The sequence below is a fragment of the Ascaphus truei genome, chromosome 2 (genome assembly GCF_040206685.1).
Source record: "Ascaphus truei isolate aAscTru1 chromosome 2, aAscTru1.hap1, whole genome shotgun sequence".
In the NCBI taxonomy this organism is placed as follows: Eukaryota; Metazoa; Chordata; class Amphibia; order Anura; family Ascaphidae; genus Ascaphus; species Ascaphus truei.
The window spans coordinates 232,365,641-232,383,481 of record NC_134484.1 but is presented as its reverse complement, the minus strand read 5'-3'; the positions used below and the strand labels follow the sequence as shown (position 1 = coordinate 232,383,481).

Here is a 17,841-nt window from a genome sequence, read left to right as displayed (position 1 = left end):
TGTTATATGGCTGCAATCCACTCCAGTTGGGAATTTTGTTTTGGCTTCCCTGTGACTATAAAACGTTGGCCAATACTAATAATAATGCAGACACTGGCACTAGAGTACTAGACTTCTGGGATACAAAGGTAACACTTTTGGAATGCATGTTTTATGAGAATCAGACGGCGAAACAATGCGTGTATCTGCAAATTCCCAAACGTGTTCTATTTACCCCATTGTCGCATGCTGCAAAGTAGGATTCTGGTCAGTGAAATGCCAATTGGGAGGGTCACTTTTAGATTCCTAAAAATTTGTTGCATGGAAATTCCCTAAATGTTTTGATTGCTGCAATACAAATTGTGTGCAGAAAAGCCTGGGACAAGTACAGTAAGACATACTGGACACCTAACAAGCTCCTATTAAACCCCCAAAATACCCACAACATATATATAAGCATATGAGTGTCAGAGGAGTGCTACTGAGCATGGCAATATGCATTAAAACCAGAGACATAACATAAAACACAGACAAAGCTCAGTTTTTAGCACATCTAGTGAGACTCATACACGGTACAGTGCCTAAATATATATGGATAAATATCTAATAAGTAAATGGTCTTTTAGTTTGACATTTTTGGCCAAAATTGTTGTAAGCCCCTGAGCCAACGCCAAGGCAGACCACATATCAGGGGTCCCTAACGCTAATATAAATTCTTAATGACCTGTTTAATAACAGGAAGAATGATTTATAGTAAATCTGTCAATATTAGCTGCAAAGTTCTGTCTGACTGAAGCTTTTATTAACCTGTACATTACCAGGAAAAGCACTCTGTATTGGAGATGTCACAGCCAAACTGCAAGCAGGCAAGTTCCCCTGAGTGGAAGATGCTATGGAGTGAGCCCATAACCATTTAAATGTGGGAGGGGGTGAGCTTAAATTAAGTAGGAGGTTGCCAACCTCCAATCAGCCATGACTAGCTGGACAAGAATTGTAAAACATACTGGACACCTAACAAGCTCCTATTAAACCCCCAAAATACCCACAACATATATATAAGCATATGAGTGTCAGAGGAGTGCTACTGAGCATGGCAATATGCATTAAAACCAGAGACATAACATAAAACACAGACAAAGCTCAGTTTTTAGCACATCTAGTGAGACTCATACACGGTACAGTGCCTAAATATATATGGATAAATATCTAATAAGTAAATGGTCTTTTAGTTTGACATTTTTGGCCAAAATTGTTGTAAGCCCCTGAGCCAACGCCAAGGCAGACCACATATCAGGGGTCCCTAACGCTAATATAAATTCTTAATGACCTGTTTAATAACAGGAAGAATGATTTATAGTAAATCTGTCAATATTAGCTGCAAAGTTCTGTCTGACTGAAGCTTTTATTAACCTGTACATTACCAGGAAAAGCACTCTGTATTGGAGATGTCACAGCCAAACTGCAAGCAGGCAAGTTCCCCTGAGTGGAAGATGCTATGGAGTGAGCCCATAACCATTTAAATGTGGGAGGGGGTGAGCTTAAATTAAGTAGGAGGTTGCCAACCTCCAATCAGCCATGACTAGCTGGACAAGAATTGTAAAACATACTGGACACCTAACAAGCTCCTATTAAACCCCCAAAATACCCACAACATATATATAAGCATATGAGTGTCAGAGGAGTGCTACTGAGCATGGCAATATGCATTAAAACCAGAGACATAACATAAAACACAGACAAAGCTCAGTTTTTAGCACATCTAGTGAGACTCATACACGGTACAGTGCCTAAATATATATGGATAAATATCTAATAAGTAAATGGTCTTTTAGGTTGACATTTTTGGCCAAAATTGTTGTAAGCCCCTGAGCCAACGCCAAGGCAGACCACATATCAGGGGTCCCTAACGCTAATATAAATTCTTAATGACCTGTTTAATAACAGGAAGAATGATTTATAGTAAATCTGTCAATATTAGCTGCAAAGTTCTGTCTGACTGAAGCTTTTATTAACCTGTACATTACCAGGAAAAGCACTCTGTATTGGAGATGTCACAGCCAAACTGCAAGCAGGCAAGTTCCCCTGAGTGGAAGATGCTATGGAGTGAGCCCATAACCATTTAAATGTGGGAGGGGGTGAGCTTAAATTAAGTAGGAGGTTGCCAACCTCCAATCAGCCATGACTAGCTGGACAAGAATTGTAAAACATACTGGACACCTAACAAGCTCCTATTAAACCCCCAAAATACCCACAACATATATATAAGCATATGAGTGTCAGAGGAGTGCTACTGAGCATGGCAATATGCATTAAAACCAGAGACATAACATAAAACACAGACAAAGCTCAGTTTTTAGCACATCTAGTGAGACTCATACACGGTACAGTGCCTAAATATATATGGATAAATATCTAATAAGTAAATGGTCTTTTAGTTTGACGTTTTTGGCCAAAATTGTTGTAAGCCCCTGAGCCAACGCCAAGGCAGACCACATATCAGGGGTCCCTAACGCTAATATAAATTCTTAATGACCTGTTTAATAACAGGAAGAATGATTTATAGTAAATCTGTCAATATTAGCTGCAAAGTTCTGTCTGACTGAAGCTTTTATTAACCTGTACATTACCAGGAAAAGCACTCTGTATTGGAGATGTCACAGCCAAACTGCAAGCAGGCAAGTTCCCCTGAGTGGAAGATGCTATGGAGTGAGCCCATAACCATTTAAATGTGGGAGGGGGTGAGCTTAAATTAAGTAGGAGGTTGCCAACCTCCAATCAGCCATGACTAGCTGGACAAGAATTGTAAAACATACTGGACACCTAACAAGCTCCTATTAAACCCCCAAAATACCCACAACATATATATAAGCATATGAGTGTCAGAGGAGTGCTACTGAGCATGGCAATATGCATTAAAACCAGAGACATAACATAAAACACAGACAAAGCTCAGTTTTTAGCACATCTAGTGAGACTCATACACGGTACAGTGCCTAAATATATATGGATAAATATCTAATAAGTAAATGGTCTTTTAGGTTGACATTTTTGGCCAAAATTGTTGTAAGCCCCTGAGCCAACGCCAAGGCAGACCACATATCAGGGGTCCCTAACGCTAATATAAATTCTTAATGACCTGTTTAATAACAGGAAGAATGATTTATAGTAAATCTGTCAATATTAGCTGCAAAGTTCTGTCTGACTGAAGCTTTTATTAACCTGTACATTACCAGGAAAAGCACTCTGTATTGGAGATGTCACAGCCAAACTGCAAGCAGGCAAGTTCCCCTGAGTGGAAGATGCTATGGAGTGAGCCCATAACCATTTAAATGTGGGAGGGGGTGAGCTTAAATTAAGTAGGAGGTTGCCAACCTCCAATCAGCCATGACTAGCTGGACAAGAATTGTAAAACATACTGGACACCTAACAAGCTCCTATTAAACCCCCAAAATACCCACAACATATATATAAGCATATGAGTGTCAGAGGAGTGCTACTGAGCATGGCAATATGCATTAAAACCAGAGACATAACATAAAACACAGACAAAGCTCAGTTTTTAGCACATCTAGTGAGACTCATACACGGTACAGTGCCTAAATATATATGGATAAATATCTAATAAGTAAATGGTCTTTTAGTTTGACATTTTTGGCCAAAATTGTTGTAAGCCCCTGAGCCAACGCCAAGGCAGACCACATATCAGGGGTCCCTAACGCTAATATAAATTCTTAATGACCTGTTTAATAACAGGAAGAATGATTTATAGTAAATCTGTCAATATTAGCTGCAAAGTTCTGTCTGACTGAAGCTTTTATTAACCTGTACATTACCAGGAAAAGCACTCTGTATTGGAGATGTCACAGCCAAACTGCAAGCAGGCAAGTTCCCCTGAGTGGAAGATGCTATGGAGTGAGCCCATAACCATTTAAATGTGGGAGGGGGTGAGCTTAAATTAAGTAGGAGGTTGCCAACCTCCAATCAGCCATGACTAGCTGGACAAGAATTGTAAAACATACTGGACACCTAACAAGCTCCTATTAAACCCCCAAAATACCCACAACATACAGCTAAACCCCGTTATAACGCGGGTCTCGGGGTCCACCCCGAGACCACCGCGTTACTAACGGGGTCGCGAGAAAAAAATTGGCCGCCGCGCTTTAGCGCATATTCATCCCGTGGGACAGGAGATGGGAGCGGGCATGTCCCTCCGCTCCCCGCTTCCCCCTGTCACCGCGGGACAGCCCGCGGGGCAGGAGATGGGAGCGGGGATGTCCCTCCTGTCCCCGCTTCCCCCTGTCACCGCGGGACAGGCCGCGGGGCAGGAGATGGGAGCGGGGATGTCCCTCCTTTCCCCGCTTCCCCCTGTCACCGCGGGACAGGCCGCGGGGCAGGAGATGGGAGCGGGGATGTCCCTCCTGTCCCCGCTTCCCCCTGTCACTGCGGGACAGGCCGCGGGGCAGGAGATGGGAGCGGGGATGTCCCTCCTGTCCCCGCTTCCCCCTGTCACCGCGGGACAGGCCGCGGGGCAGGAGATGGGAGCGGGGATGTCCCTCCTGTCCCCGCTTCCCCCTGTCACCGCGTGACAGGCCGCGGGGCAGGAGATGGGAGCGGGGATGTCCCTCAGGTCGCCGCTTACCTCAGATCCCGCTGCCTGCATGGAGGTGGTAGCGGGGGGTTTCTTCTCCCCACCGCTGTCCCCGGTGCTCCCGCTGCCTGCGCGGGAGGAGGGGGGGGAGCGGGTGGTGGTGCTGGTCGCGGCCTTTCCTCTGCTCCGACCCCACCCCCGTCTGTGTAGAGTGAGAGAGTGTGTGTGTGTATGTATATATGGGAGAGAAAGTGTGTGTGTGTATATGGGTGTGTGTATGTGGGTGTGAGTGTGTGTAAGTGTCTGTGAGTGTGTGTAAGTGTCTGAGTGTGTGTGTAAGTGTGTGTAAGTGTCTGTGAGTGTCTGTGAGTGTCTGTGACTGTGTGTGAGTGTCTGTAAGTGTGTGTGAGTGTGTGTGAGTGTCTGTGAGTGTCTAAGTGTGTGTAAGTGTGTGTGAGTGTGTGTGAGTGTCTGTAAGTGTGTGTGAGTGTGTGTGCAGTGTGTCAGTGTGTGCAGTGTGAGCAATGAGCAGTGTGTGTGCAGTGTGCAGTGTGTGTGCAGTGTGTCAGTGTGTGCAGTGTGAGCAATGAGCAGTGTGTAGTGTGTGTGCAGTGTGTGTGCAGTGTGTCAGTGTGTGCAGTGTGAGCAATGAGCAGTGTGTGTGCAGTGTGCAGTGTGTGTGCAGTGTGCAGTGTGTCAGTGTGAGCAATGTGCAGTGTGTGTGCAGTGTGTGTGTGCAGTGTGCAGTGTGTGTGCAGTGTGTGTGCAGTGTGTGTGCAGTGTGTCAGTGTGTGCAGTGTGAGCAATGAGCAGTGTGTGTGCAGTGTGTCAGTGTGTGCAGTGTGACCAGTGTGCAGTGTGTGTGCAGTGTGTGTGTGCAGTGTGCAGTGTGTGTGCAGTGTGTGTGCAGTGTGTCAGTGTGTGCAGTGTGAGCAATGAGCAGTGTGTGTGCAGTGTGCAGTGTGTGTGCAGTGTGTAGTGTGTGTGCAGTGTGAGCAATGAGCAGTGTGTGTGCAGTGTGCAGTGTGTGTGCAGTGTGGCAGTGTGAGCAATGAGCAGTGTGTGTGCAGTGAGTGTGTGCAGTGTGTGCAGTGTGCAAAAAAAAATGTAAAAAAAAAAATTTAAAATTTTTTTTTTTTTTTTTTTTTTTAAAAACGGGAGCCACGGGAAAACCACGTTATAACCGAATCGCGTTATAATGGGGTTTAGCTGTATATATAAGCATATGAGTGTCAGAGGAGTGCTACTGAGCATGGCAATATGCATTAAAACCAGAGACATAACATAAAACACAGACAAAGCTCAGTTTTTAGCACATCTAGTGAGACTCATACACGGTACAGTGCCTAAATATATATGGATAAATATCTAATAAGTAAATGGTCTTTTAGGTTGACATTTTTGGCCAAAATTGTTGTAAGCCCCTGAGCCAACGCCAAGGCAGACCACATATCAGGGGTCCCTAACGCTAATATAAATTCTTAATGACCTGTTTAATAACAGGAAGAATGATTTATAGTAAATCTGTCAATATTAGCTGCAAAGTTCTGTCTGACTGAAGCTTTTATTAACCTGTACATTACCAGGAAAAGCACTCTGTATTGGAGATGTCACAGCCAAACTGCAAGCAGGCAAGTTCCCCTGAGTGGAAGATGCTATGGAGTGAGCCCATAACCATTTAAATGTGGGAGGGGGTGAGCTTAAATTAAGTAGGAGGTTGCCAACCTCCAATCAGCCATGACTAGCTGGACAAGAATTGTAAAACATACTGGACACCTAACAAGCTCCTATTAAACCCCCAAAATACCCACAACATATATATAAGCATATGAGTGTCAGAGGAGTGCTACTGAGCATGGCAATATGCATTAAAACCAGAGACATAACATAAAACACAGACAAAGCTCAGTTTTTAGCACATCTAGTGAGACTCATACACGGTACAGTGCCTAAATATATATGGATAAATATCTAATAAGTAAATGGTCTTTTAGTTTGACGTTTTTGGCCAAAATTGTTGTAAGCCCCTGAGCCAACGCCAAGGCAGACCACATATCAGGGGTCCCTAACGCTAATATAAATTCTTAATGACCTGTTTAATAACAGGAAGAATGATTTATAGTAAATCTGTCAATATTAGCTGCAAAGTTCTGTCTGACTGAAGCTTTTATTAACCTGTACATTACCAGGAAAAGCACTCTGTATTGGAGATGTCACAGCCAAACTGCAAGCAGGCAAGTTCCCCTGAGTGGAAGATGCTATGGAGTGAGCCCATAACCATTTAAATGTGGGAGGGGGTGAGCTTAAATTAAGTAGGAGGTTGCCAACCTCCAATCAGCCATGACTAGCTGGACAAGAATTGTAAAACATACTGGACACCTAACAAGCTCCTATTAAACCCCCAAAATACCCACAACATATATATAAGCATATGAGTGTCAGAGGAGTGCTACTGAGCATGGCAATATGCATTAAAACCAGAGACATAACATAAAACACAGACAAAGCTCAGTTTTTAGCACATCTAGTGAGACTCATACACGGTACAGTGCCTAAATATATATGGATAAATATCTAATAAGTAAATGGTCTTTTAGGTTGACATTTTTGGCCAAAATTGTTGTAAGCCCCTGAGCCAACGCCAAGGCAGACCACATATCAGGGGTCCCTAACGCTAATATAAATTCTTAATGACCTGTTTAATAACAGGAAGAATGATTTATAGTAAATCTGTCAATATTAGCTGCAAAGTTCTGTCTGACTGAAGCTTTTATTAACCTGTACATTACCAGGAAAAGCACTCTGTATTGGAGATGTCACAGCCAAACTGCAAGCAGGCAAGTTCCCCTGAGTGGAAGATGCTATGGAGTGAGCCCATAACCATTTAAATGTGGGAGGGGGTGAGCTTAAATTAAGTAGGAGGTTGCCAACCTCCAATCAGCCATGACTAGCTGGACAAGAATTGTAAAACATACTGGACACCTAACAAGCTCCTATTAAACCCCCAAAATACCCACAACATATATATAAGCATATGAGTGTCAGAGGAGTGCTACTGAGCATGGCAATATGCATTAAAACCAGAGACATAACATAAAACACAGACAAAGCTCAGTTTTTAGCACATCTAGTGAGACTCATACACGGTACAGTGCCTAAATATATATGGATAAATATCTAATAAGTAAATGGTCTTTTAGTTTGACATTTTTGGCCAAAATTGTTGTAAGCCCCTGAGCCAACGCCAAGGCAGACCACATATCAGGGGTCCCTAACGCTAATATAAATTCTTAATGACCTGTTTAATAACAGGAAGAATGATTTATAGTAAATCTGTCAATATTAGCTGCAAAGTTCTGTCTGACTGAAGCTTTTATTAACCTGTACATTACCAGGAAAAGCACTCTGTATTGGAGATGTCACAGCCAAACTGCAAGCAGGCAAGTTCCCCTGAGTGGAAGATGCTATGGAGTGAGCCCATAACCATTTAAATGTGGGAGGGGGTGAGCTTAAATTAAGTAGGAGGTTGCCAACCTCCAATCAGCCATGACTAGCTGGACAAGAATTGTAAAACATACTGGACACCTAACAAGCTCCTATTAAACCCCCAAAATACCCACAACATACAGCTAAACCCCGTTATAACGCGGGTCTCGGGGTCCACCCCGAGACCACCGCGTTACTAACGGGGTCGCGAGAAAAAAATTGGCCGCCGCGCTTTAGCGCATATTCATCCCGTGGGACAGGAGATGGGAGCGGGCATGTCCCTCCGCTCCCCGCTTCCCCCTGTCACCGCGGGACAGCCCGCGGGGCAGGAGATGGGAGCGGGGATGTCCCTCCTGTCCCCGCTTCCCCCTGTCACCGCGGGACAGGCCGCGGGGCAGGAGATGGGAGCGGGGATGTCCCTCCTTTCCCCGCTTCCCCCTGTCACCGCGGGACAGGCCGCGGGGCAGGAGATGGGAGCGGGGATGTCCCTCCTGTCCCCGCTTCCCCCTGTCACTGCGGGACAGGCCGCGGGGCAGGAGATGGGAGCGGGGATGTCCCTCCTGTCCCCGCTTCCCCCTGTCACCGCGGGACAGGCCGCGGGGCAGGAGATGGGAGCGGGGATGTCCCTCCTGTCCCCGCTTCCCCCTGTCACCGCGTGACAGGCCGCGGGGCAGGAGATGGGAGCGGGGATGTCCCTCAGGTCGCCGCTTACCTCAGATCCCGCTGCCTGCATGGAGGTGGTAGCGGGGGGTTTCTTCTCCCCACCGCTGTCCCCGGTGCTCCCGCTGCCTGCGCGGGAGGAGGGGGGGGAGCGGGTGGTGGTGCTGGTCGCGGCCTTTCCTCTGCTCCGACCCCACCCCCGTCTGTGTAGAGTGAGAGAGTGTGTGTGTGTATGTATATATGGGAGAGAAAGTGTGTGTGTGTATATGGGTGTGTGTATGTGGGTGTGAGTGTGTGTAAGTGTCTGTGAGTGTGTGTAAGTGTCTGAGTGTGTGTGTAAGTGTGTGTAAGTGTCTGTGAGTGTCTGTGAGTGTCTGTGACTGTGTGTGAGTGTCTGTAAGTGTGTGTGAGTGTGTGTGAGTGTCTGTGAGTGTCTAAGTGTGTGTAAGTGTGTGTGAGTGTGTGTGAGTGTCTGTAAGTGTGTGTGAGTGTGTGTGCAGTGTGTCAGTGTGTGCAGTGTGAGCAATGAGCAGTGTGTGTGCAGTGTGCAGTGTGTGTGCAGTGTGTCAGTGTGTGCAGTGTGAGCAATGAGCAGTGTGTAGTGTGTGTGCAGTGTGTGTGCAGTGTGTCAGTGTGTGCAGTGTGAGCAATGAGCAGTGTGTGTGCAGTGTGCAGTGTGTGTGCAGTGTGCAGTGTGTCAGTGTGAGCAATGTGCAGTGTGTGTGCAGTGTGTGTGTGCAGTGTGCAGTGTGTGTGCAGTGTGTGTGCAGTGTGTGTGCAGTGTGTCAGTGTGTGCAGTGTGAGCAATGAGCAGTGTGTGTGCAGTGTGTCAGTGTGTGCAGTGTGTGTGCAGTGTGTGTGTGCAGTGTGCAGTGTGTGTGCAGTGTGTGTGCAGTGTGTCAGTGTGTGCAGTGTGAGCAATGAGCAGTGTGTGTGCAGTGTGCAGTGTGTGTGCAGTGTGTAGTGTGTGTGCAGTGTGAGCAATGAGCAGTGTGTGTGCAGTGTGCAGTGTGTGTGCAGTGTGGCAGTGTGAGCAATGAGCAGTGTGTGTGCAGTGAGTGTGTGCAGTGTGTGCAGTGTGCAAAAAAAAATGTAAAAAAAAAAATTTAAAATTTTTTTTTTTTTTTTTTTTTTTTTTAAAAACGGGAGCCACGGGAAAACCACGTTATAACCGAATCGCGGTATAACGAGGCGCGTTATAATGGGGTTTAGCTGTATATATAAGCATATGAGTGTCAGAGGAGTGCTACTGAGCATGGCAATATGCATTAAAACCAGAGACATAACATAAAACACAGACAAAGCTCAGTTTTTAGCACATCTAGTGAGACTCATACACGGTACAGTGCCTAAATATTTATGGATAAATATCTAATAAGTAAATGGTCTTTTAGTTTGACATTTTTGGCCAAAATTGTTGTAAGCCCCTGAGCCAACGCCAAGGCAGACCACATATCAGGGGTCCCTAACGCTAATATAAATTCTTAATGACCTGTTTAATAACAGGAAGAATGATTTATAGTAAATCTGTCAATATTAGCTGCAAAGTTCTGTCTGACTGAAGCTTTTATTAACCTGTACATTACCAGGAAAAGCACTCTGTATTGGAGATGTCACAGCCAAACTGCAAGCAGGCAAGTTCCCCTGAGTGGAAGATGCTATGGAGTGAGCCCATAACCATTTAAATGTGGGAGGGGGTGAGCTTAAATTAAGTAGGAGGTTGCCAACCTCCAATCAGCCATGACTAGCTGGACAAGAATTGTAAAACATACTGGACACCTAACAAGCTCCTATTAAACCCCCAAAATACCCACAACATATATATAAGCATATGAGTGTCAGAGGAGTGCTACTGAGCATGGCAATATGCATTAAAACCAGAGACATAACATAAAACACAGACAAAGCTCAGTTTTTAGCACATCTAGTGAGACTCATACACGGTACAGTGCCTAAATATATATGGATAAATATCTAATAAGTAAATGGTCTTTTAGTTTGACGTTTTTGGCCAAAATTGTTGTAAGCCCCTGAGCCAACGCCAAGGCAGACCACATATCAGGGGTCCCTAACGCTAATATAAATTCTTAATGACCTGTTTAATAACAGGAAGAATGATTTATAGTAAATCTGTCAATATTAGCTGCAAAGTTCTGTCTGACTGAAGCTTTTATTAACCTGTACATTACCAGGAAAAGCACTCTGTATTGGAGATGTCACAGCCAAACTGCAAGCAGGCAAGTTCCCCTAGATGTGCTAAAAACTGAGCTTTGTCTGTGTTTTATGTTATGTCTCTGGTTTTAATGCATATTGCCATGCTCAGTAGCACTCCTCTGACACTCATATGCTTATATATATGTTGTTGTAAGCCCCTGTGACATCTCCAATACAGAGTGCTTTTCCTGGTAATGTACAGGTTAATAAAAGCTTCAGTCAGACAGAACTTTGCAGCTAATATTGACAGATTTACTATAAATCATTCTTCCTGTTATTAAACAGGTCATTAAGAATTTATATTAGCGTTAGGGACCCCTGATATGTGGTCTGCCTTGGCGTTGGTTCAGGGGCTTACAACAATTTTGGCCAAAAATGTCAAACTAAAAGACCATTTACTTATTAGATATTTATCCATATATATTTAGGCACTGTACCGTGTATGAGTCTCACTAGATGTGCTAAAAACTGAGCTTTGTCTGTGTTTTATGTTATGTCTCTGGTTTTAATACAAGTACAGTAAGCACAGAATCAGTGGTTACACTGAAAGCTATAGGGAATGCATTTAAACCATGTTGTGTATGAAGCTGGTTTGGGAAAACTGGAAGTTAGGCATACAGATCTACTTTACCTACTGGTAATGCAGAATATTGCGTTATAGCGCAGAATAACGCAGGTGTTTCCACAGGATGAAGTGGTAGTGATGACGCAAAGTTTCACAGAATATCACATCATAACGTGCCAGGTGGGTGGGATAATCCCTGTTACGTACATCTGTATATTCTACACTCGGGTTTGTGTTTACTGTACTTGGAATGTTTTTATCAAGTTTTACTCTTCGTTACCTAATTGTGTCTCATGATATTCAGAAAAGCCTGTTAAGAAAAGAAAACAAGCCTCCTTTTTCCACGTAGCAAAAAAAAAAAGAAAAAAGAAAAAGGGTTCTTATTTGAATAGTTTATTTAACCATTTGCTTTAACTGAATTTGATCTATTGCAGTAGTACTCTCTCATATTTCTAAATTTATGTTGGTGCAGGGATTTAAAAAATAAAATAAAAATATATATATATACTGTTAATTTAGTTTAAAATGTAAGTACAGTACAGTAAATTAATTAAAGTGATCAATTATTGAAAATTGTGATATTTTGTTTTCTTTTTGTGAAGAATAAAATGTAGTTGGTAATGGAACACTTCCTAAATATCTAAATTCATATTTTATTGGTGAATGTGGAAGACATACATTTGACATTTGCCCAATGTTCTTCACTTCTCAAAACCCTTATGTTTCCACTTGAATAAGTAATGTACAACAACGCTTTTGAATGCTCAAATGAGCAATAACCCAGCTGACATTTTTGACAGCTTGTTTTTTCCTTACATTATATATATATTTTCAAATGTTTTTTGAATATCTTTCATTAAGCCACTTGTCAGTTTGTAAACAAAGGGGGTATACATTAATATTTCATTGAATAAAAAAAAAAGATCTATTAACAAAAATTGACTTATTCTTGCTAAGAATATATTTTTCCGATTTGGGAACAAATTAGAGATTGGATTCAGAGGATACTCGGTTTAGAGATGCCCCTGGACCCGTTGTTGTTCCTATTGGGCTGACGGATCCAGGGTCTGTCAAATGTGTCGCACAAATTAATCGCGCACTTTGCAACAGCCACCAGGTGCGAGATAGCAGCACTGTGGAAACAATCGGATTTACCAGTAATACCCAAAATCAGAAACAGAATTTGGCATGTCTGCCGGATGGAACATTTGACGAGTTTGGTCAACGACACTGGCCCAAATTTCCTAAAAGTCTGGACGCCTTGGCTGGCCCAGACAGACATCCCGGGGATAAGCATATCCGCAATCCTACATTGATAGATACAGGTGCGTTCTCCTTTGAAAATGCAGGATCCGCGACCACATAGAGACGGACGATTAGATTAGAAGTCAGAAAAGAGCCCGATGAGTAGGGAAGAAGCCAAGAGTTCGAAACGGTGGACACAAAGGCGGCGGCCCCCTATTCTCCCACCTATTCCTTCCTCCCTGTCTGTATATTGTCTTGTCCGTCTGGTGAGTCGTGTCTGTGGATTGTATGTTACCCTCAGTTGGCGTCATATACATGTTACGTGTTGTTAAAAGATACGGTTACAGCTGATTACTGAGACAATTGTTGGTGATACAATGTATGTATGGAAAACCCAATAAAAGTAAAGTTGAAAAAAATATATATATATTTTTAATAGAGATGCAAACATACTAGCAGCAAAGCACTGAGAGAAAAAAAGATACAGGCATACCCCGCATTAACATACACAATGGGTCCAAAGTGAAGCACTCCCTTTGTTCCACTTATTAATGCATGTACTGTAATCGTCATGTACTGTACGTACGTGCATAACTGATGTAAATAACGCATTTGTAACAGGCTTTTTAGTCTCCCCGCTTGCGCACAGCTTCGGTACAGGTAGGTAGTCGGTATTGATGTTCAGGACGTGCTGACAGGCGCATGCGCGATCTGTCGTTTGCCTATTGGGCAATATGTCCTTACTCGCGAGTGTACTTATAGTGAGTGTCCTTAACCGGGGTATGACTGTACTACTGTCAGTGCTCCAGTGTAACTACAAAACCTGGAATATACACAATTAGGACACAACTAGTACATTTTGCAAGTTTGTTGTGCCATATTGATTATAACCTACAAAACACATAGACCTTATGCCATATTCCCATATGTCCAGGATAAACAGCAGCCACCGACCTCCCAGTTGTGTTCATCTTGGTACTTGCGTTTCTATGGAGAGGCCAGTAAGATCTACCCCGAGCAAGTGCTCAGGATGTAACTTGTATGTTATTAGGGCCACTGGTGTTCCAGGCCCCATGCTGTACCAGTACAACATAAGGGCACCGAAAAGGTTAAGATTCAACTTGAAGAAAAAACGTACATGTATGTTCATCTTTTCACTTTCACATCACTTTTATCATTAACTTTAGATTTTTTTTTATCATTTTACATAATTGCAGTATTGCAATAGAAAGTCAAAACTGTGAATTAAAAGTGAAGACATGACTCAATGTCATGTGGCTTCACATAAATGTTGCTCTGTTGCATCAACCTGCAATTTGGGGAGTGGTAATAATAGTTTTTAGAGGAAGAGTTACCCAGGGTAGTTATACATGGGAGTGCATCCAAATTGCCATTTTAAACTGTAACAAGTTTTTTTTTTTATGTCTAATAAATCTGCCAGGTCTCAGTTGGTGTTGAAAATTGCTGAGCTGCGTGAACAAACAAATTGTGTTATTTTTGTGCACAGAGCTGGAATTATCCACTCGTCCGAGGCGAGAGGAAAATCAGGACTAGACGAGTGAACGATGCAGCCTCTTCGTCGTTGGAGCAGGCGCTGAGATGCAGGCTGTGTGAAGGCAGCATGCCTGTCCCTCACTGCCGGAGCCTCAACTTGCGACCCACAATTGCGTCTGCCACTGTTGTCTTTCTTCTTTAAGTTTGTGGCACTGTGGGGCGCAAGTATCGAGGCTCCGGCAGTGAAAGTCGCGTGGTCCATAGACAAAGAGGCTGCATAACTCCCTTCAGGCTGGTTGATTTTGACCCTTGATGCCTCATTGACAGAGGAAGGTCAAGGGTCCTAATTATTTTGAGATGGAGGGGTCAGTAGAGGTATGAGGGGGTGGAGTCTGTATGGGTAGGAAAAGGGGTGCACAGTAATTTTATTTAATATGCAAATTTGCTAAATTCTATAAAATCGCTAGATTCGATTTAATACTGTGACTATAAGTACGGCACACAGTATTTTGCTCATTTTATGGCGGATACATTGTGGAGAGTTTTTCAAATCTCTAATTACGCATTCATAGAAAGAAAAAAAAGACGTGACAGAACACCATCTAAAGTGTACGAAGGGACAACTTTGATTATGAATTGTCATTTTTCAACAACAATACATACTAAGTTACAATCGTTTACTTGGGTATTATTAGTACAGGCATACCCCGCTTTAAGTACACTCACTTTAAGGACACTTGCGAGTAAGTACATATCGCCCAATAGGCAAATGGCAGCTCACGCATGCGCCTGTCATCAAGACCTGAACAGCAATAGCGGCTCCCTACCTGTACCGAAGCTGTGCGCAAGCAGGGAGACTATAGAGCCTGTTACAAATGCGTTATTTACATCAGTTATGCACGTATATAACGATTGCAGTACAGTACATGCATCGATAAGTGGGAGAAGGTAGTGCTTCACTTTAAGTACATTTTCGCTTTACATACAATCACTCCGGTCCCATTGCGTACGTTAATGCGGGGTATGCCTGTACACATTTTATTGAAAACCAAAATATTTATTAAGCGGCGCTATGTCAAAGATACTTTCCAGAGCGCGTAAACATTTTAAGACTGTAAGGTGTCTTATTGAGTAGCACTGCTTAGTAAGTATGGCCCAAAGTAATTACGAAGTTGGAAGAATTTCCACGTTTTTATAATGTAACCTGTTGATCAAATCAAACTCAGTTTTTCTTTTTTTATTTATAAAAAGGAATGTATAAACGCAGCTAATGTTTTTACTATGTTGTATTTGTCCTAGAAACAAGATACTGGTCAATCTTTGCTGGATATGGTCTACAATCACTTGAGCGTCAAAGAGCGAGAATATTTTGGATTACAGCACAATGAAGAATCATTCGACTCGCCTGTAAGTCCACTGCAACAATTCTTTTAACAGCATGGTGGAGATGAAAAGTTCTTGAATTTTGTGTGTGTCCGTAGAGGGAGGAGAAGATTAAAGAAAGTGTTACATGGGAAAGTGTATAAATGCAGAGCAAAACAATCTAAGCAGCAAATCTATCCAAATTTAAAATGAATACCAAATTTCTTACATAAACTATACGATTGCTAATGTTTGGACACGCACAGATCGGGGTCTTCCTCAGGGTTCCGAGAGGAAGATCCCTAGTGTGTGGGTCGAAACATTGGTAATTGTGTAGTTTAAGTAATACATTTGTTATTGATTTTTAATGTGGAGTGCTGCTGCTTATATTTTTTTTACCTAAGCATGTTTACACTTTACAACCTATTGTACAGTACACTCTTTTTAGCGCAAATTAGTTGTATCAGTTAATTATTAATTGCATGCATGAGTCATTTTTATTTGGATACTACAAGGAGAAAAAATGTATAATTATCCAACCATTTATTATTTTTTGTATGTATGTCATGTGATGTACAGATGTAGCACGAAATGCTGTCCCCAGCGCCGTGGACGACAAAGCAAAAGTGTGTGGTGCTGGGGACAGTGTCTGCCACGATCGCGCTGCGGGTTCCATGCTTCTGAATGGGACCCACTGCAGCATTAATCCTTCGGAGCTGTGACCGCAGCGGCAATGCAAACAGTAAGGTTTGCTAAATCTGTATGTTTTGGTCTCTATATAATGTGAGGTAGGTCTATAGAGAGCTAGAAAGCATACCCTTGAGAAAGCCCTAAGAAAGATATGCATTTGGTTATATTCCTTGACCACCCTTTTCTGTCCCAGTAGTATTGTAAAATGTATATTGTATGTTTTTTTAGACCTTGTGCCACGCAATTCTCGTGTGTGCGTATGGCAGGCAGCTTCTTGATGGCACAGGTCATATGCTCCTGAAGTGCTTGTTCTTGTTTTGGAAAAACATTATTTATCTTTCTAAAGCAGCATTTGACTGAAAGTAATTTATCTACCTTAAATAATAGAGGGTTGAAATTCAAATACGGACATGAAAATTGGTGATACTTATGTAGCCCTTTTCCCCTCTAATGTGAAGGGTCTGCTAGTGCTGGCTGTACCTGTCGGCTCACAGGGATCTGAGCCTCCGCTACTGGCAGCCTGGGGTAACGAATATACTGAGTGGCAGCACCTCCACCTGCACGGTATCCCAATTGGATGTGATAACCCCGAGCAGGAACTATTAATAACAGTCCACAGGTTATAAGAATAACAATAATGACATTTACTGTGAGCAATAACCATAAACCACATACAGGCAATAGCAATACTAATGGTTACAGCTAAACATCGCCGTGCAGGGTGTTGTCCCACCACCGTGTATCCCCACACCGTGTCCACATTACCAGAGGTGTTCCTTGGTCACTTCATACAATGTGTCCCCAAAAGATGCCCACCCCTCTAGGCGTGATCAGCGCCTTATTATACCGGTGTTGGTGCACGTTTGGCGAACGGTACCTGCTGGTTGTGCCCATACCCGGGCACGCTAACAATGAGAAGCAGGGCATTCGCTGATCCAACGATATCCTCCGCTGAATGGGATGTCTCCCTCTGGAGTGACTTCCACAATGATGCTCGCTCACTCTCTGGCAGTCTGGTCCCAGACTGCTGCAGCAATAGTTCAAATGAAACCACTGTGGCCCTAAGCTGGCTAACCACTAAAAGGGCAGGATCCCTAACTGAAGGGCCTTCCGTACAGCAGCCAGAAGCTTAGGATGGGTTGGGGCCTATCTGGGGCCTAGGCGATATCTGGCCTAGTGCAGAGGGTCACAGACCCCTGCACCTGTACAACCTCCCCTAGCTGCGTCCCTGCTCCAACTGCCAGCAACCCTCAGAGTTCCAAATGTATCAACTGCCTCACAGAAAAATCCTTTTCACTTAATTGGCCAGGCTATCTCTAATGGCCGCCGCAATGCTCCCTGTGCATGCGCAAACCTTATAATGGCCGCCGCACCAGGGGAAGATACTGCGCAGGCGCTCGGAAAGGCAAGATGGCGACTCACTGATCCTATGCTCCCGTCGGAGCATCGGCGATGCGCTCGCCACTCCGGCAGCCCCCCACAACAACCCCCTTTCTCCGAACCTGCAGCGGAGATAAGGGGCCAATCGTGGAACCCAGGTCACATTTTGCAATCTTTT

The 17,841-nt window shown here is 43.6% G+C and overlaps 1 protein-coding gene across 2 annotated transcripts in view; it reads left to right on the top strand.

The window, feature by feature from the left end:
- The window catches only part of PTPN3 (protein tyrosine phosphatase non-receptor type 3), a 259,615-nt gene that overhangs the window by 132,533 nt on the left and 109,241 nt on the right, over positions 1-17,841 (top strand). For both annotated transcript variants that reach the window (XM_075585952.1, XM_075585951.1), the window contains one exon: positions 15,531-15,638. In XM_075585952.1, coding sequence (XP_075442067.1) covers positions 15,531-15,638 — 108 coding nt within the window. The remainder of the gene's footprint in view (positions 1-15,530; positions 15,639-17,841) is intronic.